The 8,077-nt window shown below is 42.3% G+C and overlaps 1 protein-coding gene across 1 annotated transcript; it reads left to right on the top strand.

Annotated features, from left to right (window-relative positions):
- The first annotated feature begins 2,612 nt into the window (after positions 1-2,612).
- LOC147885122 (protein PHR1-LIKE 3-like) lies at positions 2,613-6,125 on the top strand. The gene is made up of 7 exons (XM_087397360.1): positions 2,613-3,528; positions 3,810-4,030; positions 4,166-4,242; positions 4,435-4,492; positions 4,588-4,663; positions 4,747-4,816; positions 4,926-6,125. The coding sequence occupies exons 2-7, from the start codon at positions 3,814-3,816 to the stop codon at positions 5,802-5,804; spliced, it is 1,377 nt and encodes a 458-aa protein (XP_087253486.1). The 5' UTR covers positions 2,613-3,528; positions 3,810-3,813; the 3' UTR covers positions 5,805-6,125.
- The last annotated feature ends 1,952 nt before the right edge of the window (positions 6,126-8,077 follow it).

The following is an 8,077-nucleotide window of genomic DNA, read 5'->3' as shown; positions in this document are numbered from 1 at the left end:
GACATTTCAAATGCCACAAATAAGATACGTGCGTTGCTAATTTAAGAGTTATACTATTTTTTATAGGACTTTTCGCACATCTAATATTAAGTTTTCTTCAAAGGGAAACAACACTTGATACACTAAGTGAATGGCACAATGCTACACAATGTGGTGGCATGTTTGTTTGGTTTTCTAGGTGTGTAACAACTTTATGGATTAGTATATAAAATGCCTCTTAGAGACAATGCTAGAGAGCTTCACATATAAGATCTTTTGTCTTCTTTTTTATCAAAGGATCCATCAACTTTTGGAGATCCCCATAAACGTAAAGAATGATTGACCCAAAATTATGCCTTTTGATTATCATTGTCAAACCAAAAGAGATTTTGACAAGACTCATTCTCATCTTCAACTTCCCTTTGATAAGTCCACCCACTACTCTATCTCCCATAATATCAATGCCATTATATATATGTCTTAAATAGTAGGTGCATATCTTGCGAGCCCCAACAAAGGCAAGGATGCTAATCCCTTGAGTTGCTATTATGGTGCACAAGGCATTTGAAAAGCAATTAGGCGTTCAAGCTTGAATCCTAGTCTAGTCTTATGTTAGGGTCTTCTTTGATCATGTATTTTCCATGTTTTTATTGTATGCTTCAGTGCATCAACACATAATACAAAATCAAAGGCTTTAAAAGAAAGAGCAAGTGAACAAAGCACAAAAAATATATTACCTCAATGTCTTTGAGGATGTGACTAAAATGTTGCTCATGAGCACACCATGTAGCTATTACTTATGTTGCCATTTTTTAAAAGAATAGAAAGGAAACTAAAAACTTTTACTAATTTAAAAAAGATACAAATGTGGGAAGAGCCCAAAATCCTATGAAATTAAAGTTGTTTGCTAGATTAGAGGGAATCCTTCAAGTCTCTGCCAGAGGGAACGGTTTGCTAGAGGTTATTGCACATACAAAATGACCCATTCTGAGACTTATGGTGACAACGAATGGCTCTTTCCGCCCTTAGCACCATCATTCTAGGATCTCACTAAAAATTGCAAGATTGGACAATTTAAATGCACAAATAGTGGCTACTTTGTTGTGACAATCACTTAGCTTGTATAAAACTTTCTTTGACTTTGATTCATATTATCTCAATTCTAGTTGTTACACCACCTCATCGCCGTAATTAAAATTTATAGGTGCTATGGCTTCTAGAGTTTTGATGCAAGGTTGCTATGTTCTTCGGTTGGCTTCTCAAACATTGGAATGTGCTCTTATTCCCTTAGGCAAGTGGCATCTTATTTTCAAATTTTGGATGTCCACACATGAGTTTTGTGAGATAAATTATAATCCTTGCTCATGCAACACATATTGCAAAATGTCCTATATGGATCTAGATAAATCCAACATGTGTAATTTGTATCACACAATAGTGGACATGGGTATTTGTCAAAAGCCTTGTTGTGCGTTTTGCATAAGTAGAATATGTAAAAGCATGCGGTGGAGTATGATATCTTGCATGATTGACAGGATAGGTGCAAAGTACAAGGCATAGCTTCGCTGTGACGTATCAAGTAAGATTCCTTGGGAGAGGTAAAGTTGGATAGCAAAAATTTCATCGAATCATTAGAAGGTCAGAGGGCAGGAGGGACTAAGGAGCATTAAAAAGGTGCACGCTGTAGGTGGAGAGGGGAATATGGGAGCAAGGTACATGAAGTGGAGAAAAGGCAAAGTGTAAGGACCAAGAGAGTGTGTCTTGGTCACAAAAAACTTTTAGAAAAGGTGATCGAATATGCAAAATAAAAGTGAAGTATTAGAGATGTACGTTGGCATTACATGATATGTATGTGAGCAATATGCATGTAACTTACATAGAAGTTAGATGCTAACCTTGGCAAATACTAAAGCTGCATGAGGATAGTATGTTGATACATAGGTATTTTGGGTAAAAATTCTACTAAATCAAACTATTTGATGGATGCTTATAGCCCCACACATGGAATCTAGAAGGAGAGGAACATTGGTGTTCTTTAGAGGCGGCAACAAAAAGGTGCACCACTATGCCTCTTGGACAAGGCTTCATTATGTATGTTCAAAGTAAAGTTGTAGTAATGTTCTCAATGGTTGTGTTCTTTTGGCAGTATTACTTGTTGATGTTGAGCAACTGGCATGTTGAGAAAGCATAGGGCATACGCAGCATTGATTTCATTCTATGTGAGCCATTGTGTGGCCAACGGGGGTGAGGTGTTGGTGTGTAGAGGGAGGGAAGAGGGACGAACTGAGCGCATGTAAAAGGGTGCAAAGAACATGGAAGGCTCAGGGGAATTACTAGATTATGATCATTCGTCCAATACCTGAGAGCTTCATGCCGACGATTGTTGATTGGGTGATGGGTGTGTCTCTACCGACAGGCATTGTCTATGTATGTGTGTGTGTGTCAAATTAGTTTGCTACTCTATAGGGACCGAGGTGTCTAAACGCGAGGGATAATGGGTTGAGTAAGGGTGGTTAGTAAGGGATTAAGGGAGGGGGGGGGGGGTTGTTTGTCTGGCTCTGTGGGCGAATATTCTGAGGGGGTTGTCTCTTTTTCGTGAGCTGGTTGCTCTTTATAATTTCAAGGCCCTGCTCATCTTCCCTCCCTCCTCTTCGATTTCTTTCATCGCAAATCTCTGACAGAATCCCTCCTGCCTCCCAAAAAATTCAGCCTTCCCTCTGTGGGTGGTTGTGGTTTTGGTTGACTTGTGTGTCTGGGTGTGTGGAGTTATTCATTCTTGCCGTCAGAGAGACACAGAGAGAGAGAGAGAGAGAGAGAGACATAGCGAGCGAGAGCGAGAGAGAGCGCCTCGGAAATCCGTGCTCTGCTCTCAGCCTTCCTGCAGGGGAGTGTTTGATTGTTGGTGCAGGTGATTAACTGGGAGAGCGACAGAAACAGCGAGCGGAAGAACGAGCGAGCTCTGGAGCTTGAGAGAACAGAGAGAGAGCGTGAGAGAGACAGACAGAGAGAGAAAGAGAGAGAGAGAGAAAGAGCGCGAGGCTGGGTTGCTCTAGATTTGCCTGTCGCCTGGACGGAGCTCTGCAGTTGATGATTCTCGCAGTTGATGATTTGGCACTCAGGCTCGTTTTCGTTCCCGCAGCTCCACTTTTGTGTATTGAGTATCTCGGGCGAGCTAGCCTGAGGCAGGTGCAAACACATTAGGATTTGTTCGCTGCGCGACGACTAGTTCTGTCATTGAAACCTTGCGATTTGGGCTTGCGAAACAAGATAGAAGATCCTGTCCTTCGCAACTCACGGCAGCGATACATGCTTCTGTTAATCTGAGGAAGAACAGTCCGTGCATGCGAATTCTGGATGGATTTCGCATTCCGTGCTATCAGAATGCCTTCCTCCCTCGTCCTTTTCCTCCTACCACCTCATTGACAGTCACCATCCTTGACAAGTGCTCATCTAGAGGTTCTCGCTCTCAGTTTTTCTTGCCAGATCAAGTCAGCTCCGCATAGAAGAAAGAGGTGGCAGCTTCCTATCCAGGCGTCGAGTCGGGAAAAGGTACGACAAACTCTCCGCTGCTGGTTTTGATTCTTGAGCAGACGTCCTTGATAGCTGACGCTACATAGTAGGGCAACGTAGATTTGAACGGGAATCAGAGATAGCGTAGGGCCTCGTCTTCTCACGTTGGGCTATACAGCGTTTTCTCTGCTAGCTGCTGCTGTAGCTGAATGCTTTTCCCGTGTGATTCACTGGTTAAATACATACGTCTTCTAGCAAACCTAAGGTCACACTCTTCAAATTCAGCTCTCTTGAGACGTTTTTGGTTTTCGGATTCACAGAATAATGTATCAGATCGAGAAATGTCGGGGCACGTCAACTGGGCTGCCGCATCAAGTACAACCCTTCACCTCGAAGGAGCGGGCACCGTTCTTTCAGGGAGCCAACCTTGCAGATGATGGTGCAGTAGTTCTTTCAACAGATCCGAAGCCACGGCTTCGGTGGACTGCTGATCTTCACGAGCGCTTTGTCGATGCCGTTAGTCAGCTGGGAGGGCCTGACAGTAAGTCGTGTCGTTCATGCTCTTACTTCATTATGAAAATCCCCCGGAATCTTAATTTGGATGCTTTTTCCTGAAAGTGCCTAATGTGATTCCGTCTCCAAGAAGCAGGGTTTTAAATCCTTGTGTGTTGTGCAGAGGCCACCCCAAAATCTGTTATGAGGGTTATGAACGTCAAGGGGCTCACTTTATACCATCTTAAGAGTCACCTTCAGGTACTGCCGATGGCATTTAAATTTTAGAAATTTCCCTGTAGCATGGATCTTACACGTCCTTTAGGGTGGCAACTGAATAATAGCAACCTATATTTGAAGTAGTAATAGGAAGCGGAAATGCTTCACTCACGCTTAAGTGTTCATATTATCTTTGCTTGATTGACTGATAAGATACAATTGGAATGTTATCAGAAATATCGCCTTGGAAAGCAGCCCCACAGGGAAGTCGATGCAGAGGTCAGCAAGGCTGGTAAGACAAACAAACTTGGTTTACCCATCGATTAAGTTCTAGCTCGTGGAGTCTGGACGTACCTAGCCTAATATATGTGGAATTGATTTGTTGAGGAGCGATGGTAGTCTCAGAGGGTCAAGTACCTACCACATCTTCAGGCGCAAACCTCGCGAGCCAAAATTCTTCCGAGTAAGCTGCAGCTTTTCATTCAAGAACCCCTCTTTTGCTCCAGAAACTTACAGATCGTTTAAGACTCCTTCTTTTTGTTCCAGAAATGTACAGATCACTGAAGCTTTACGCATGCAAATGGAAGTACAGAGACGGCTTCATGAACAGTTAGAGGTCAGCAAAATGCATTTGACCCTGCAGATAATGCTGTTTTCTTCATTGAGAGATGAACAACCTCGTTATCATGGTTTACAATTCTCATCATATTCTGGTTTCTGGCCAGGTACAAAGACTATTGCAAGTCCGCATTGAGGCACAAGGGAGGTATCTGCAATCCATACTGGAAAAAGCGCAACAAGCACTTGCTGGGCAGACAGTGGCAAGCATTGGGCTTGAAGCAGCCCGAGCCGAACTTTCGGACTTGGCTACCAAAGTTTCCAATGAATGCCTCAATTCAAATTTGTCAAATGTAACTATTTCCTCTCTACCTGAATTGTCTAAACCCAGTGCAGATGAACATGCATCACAGCTGTTTCAGGAAAAAGCGGAATGCTCTCCTGAAAGTGGCCTGACAAACCTTGCCTCAAATGAGAGGTCTGAAACGACTGGCAGTGGAGATTTACATTTCTATGGAAAAAAGAGATCCAGGCAGTTTTTTGGGGATGCGGATGGGCAAGCTGGCCAGAGTGGAGATGATGATGACATGAAGTTGCAGGATTGCAGTGCCAAAAGAGGTGGATGCTCATCAGAGGAAAGATTATCCTGCACCTCACCAGTTTGGAATACTTCAGAGAGAAGAGTTACTCAAAATGCAATTCAAGAGAGAGCAGCGGATGATGGACTGCAACTTGGTGAGAATTGTAGGGCTATAGCTGAACAAGGGAGGATCAAAGCTGAAAGAGAGCCTTTATTTCGAAATCATCAGAATGTAGAAAGGCCAGCGCCTAGAAGAGCGGCTATATCTGATGATCAAGTTGTGAGCTTATCTGCTTCAACAGAGAGTGGAAGAACCTTCGAGTCAAATGGGTTTTCAAAGGGGATTGCTACTTGTTCTTCGTTCTACAACAAATTTGGAAAGGGGCTGGACCTGAATACTAACAATGATGGGATTGCTCTCCACCAAAGAGAAATTGATTTGAATGGCTTTGGTGGGAGCAGATGAGTTGGAACAAACCAGCTTGGGAAAAGCTAACGCAAACATCTCATTTTCTGCAAGTTGCAACTACCATACTCCCTGACATTGGAGAGTTTGAAACTAGTTCCGCTTTTGGATTTCCTTTTATTTGGAGTTTGGCATTTGAGGCGGTTGATGACAGGGAATGTAATTTTACTGCTCTGGTAGAGAGTCTGAGGATATTGCTACTTGTCCGAATATTTCATTAGATCTGACATGTATATTGTGCTACTTCCAATGTAAATGTTAGTGTTATTAGGGGAGTTGATTTTGGACTAATTTTTTGTTATCTTGCAGATATAATATTAAAGGAAGACTTTTTCCTGTTTTGTAATTGGGCTTCTGAAAGACATAACAGAATGCTGATGTGATTCGGTATGATTGTTGTAGAGTGGTTTGCAATGTATGTGAAATAAATATTAGGCCGGGTACCAGGTAGACCCAGTGAAATTTGCATTAAAAAGCACACTAAAAACTGTTTTCCCCAGGGCTTTCCCACATCCGTGCACAAGCAGGAGAGCATCTTAATAAAGGCTGATAAGTGACCATTCTGCAGTTAATGTGTCCCCTTTGCAAATAGAATTTAAATTCCCTTCATCTTGAATTAGTCGATTGGGGAAGGACATGAGAAAGGTGAAACGGGAGTTCGAGAGGAAACGAAGATTTACCCTCGCCGCTTTCCCATTGCTCCTGTTGCCTTCACCCAGTTTATGTCCCCTACACCAACTCAAATTCAGATCCCCTTCACACTGTATTAGTCAGTATGGGAACAATAAGAGAAACGTCAAAAAGGATTTGGAGGACATGATTGAACCTCACCTTCTTGTTTCGCCACTGCCCTCTGTTCCCAATTTTCCAGTTGCCTTGTACTGTGTTTCGTTTGGTTTTGGTGTCAAAAATACCATTGCAATTGAGTTCACTCTGTTTTCAATTCTAGTCATGGATTTATGCAAGGTGAACCCATTATATAAGATGAATGGTAAAATGTCCATTGAATATTTTCATGACAGGGAAAGTAATGTTTACACTTCCGTTGCTGATCTGTGTACTCTTTTATGCAGTTTGTCTGCAAGCTTGACATCAAATTCATTGAATAAACTCCAAATAGCCACATTCGAATCCTAACTTCTAGAACATGTCATATATCAGCATGCTCACTGCCATTTTAAAGATATTCCTATCTTTATAGGGAATCCTTTTCTAGGGAGCGTTTTACGTGACAATCGCCGCATCATATGTAACATATTTTACGGGGTCTGCCTTGAACCCAGTAACACACCAGCTTTTCTGGAGAATTTTCCATGCCATATGAACTTTATGTGGCCTGCCTGGAACAATGCATCAGGTAGACCTCACTGTATTGTACATTCAAAAGGATCCCAATCTTTCCTCGCCATTCAAGCCAAAACGATCCCTTGCATGCAGGCAGCTGCCCATTCATCTTGAACTGGCAATGCCAATTGCCTTTTCGTCTCCACCACTTGAGCAGATCAGCAGCCTGAATCTTTTATTCCTTCACCTACTGTCTCACTTATGGCATTGTAGAATGGGACCTTAAAAGCACACATTGAGCTGATCAGTCCTTCACTCATCAACAAATTTGTTATTAAACGTGTTTGTGATTATCTATGAATATCTAGCCTTCCAGCTCCACCGTTGGGGCAGTTCTAGAAGATGGGAGTGAAATCCTTTTTTGCATAACTGCAGAGTTAAACTCATCACTTCAATTTCCTCCATTTGCTAAGCTCAAAAGCTCAATTTTCCTGTGGAGAATAAGCAACAGTGTTCAAACCTAAGATACTAGTATCCCCCTTTTTGAATGCTATGTATCCCCTCTTTCCATTGTTTGATGGGCGTTGCAAAACAGAAACATGTGTAACCATGATATTAGAATGCTGGATGCCGTGGGTCTAACCACCACAGTGCACCTCTCTGTGCTTATCATTGCCTACGTGACTACGAAAGTACCTAAAGCTCATTCGGCCTATTGTTCCTGTTACATCAAGAAGCAAGAGCTAAGAACTAAGTACCTAAAGCTTATTCGGCCTATTGTTCCTGTTACATCAAGAAGCAAGAGCTAAGAATGAAACACCCCTGAACAGAAGACCAAAAGCCAGGATATCAGAATCCTGGATGCTCTGTCTCAAACCATGCTGTATCTACATGACTACGTTTTTAACTACCTGGATCTCATTCTGCCTATATTCCCCATTACATAGAACAAAGAAGAAGTCTTTGACAGTATAAAACGAGCTTGACTC

Source organism: Dipteris shenzhenensis, chromosome 26, assembly GCF_047967505.1.
Source record: "Dipteris shenzhenensis isolate YYH24624 ecotype China chromosome 26, Dip_SZ_1.0, whole genome shotgun sequence".
Lineage (NCBI taxonomy): Eukaryota > Viridiplantae > Streptophyta > Polypodiopsida > Gleicheniales > Dipteridaceae > Dipteris > Dipteris shenzhenensis.
The sequence above is the reverse complement of the archived record's forward strand: the minus strand, read 5'-3'. Positions and strand labels throughout refer to the sequence as shown.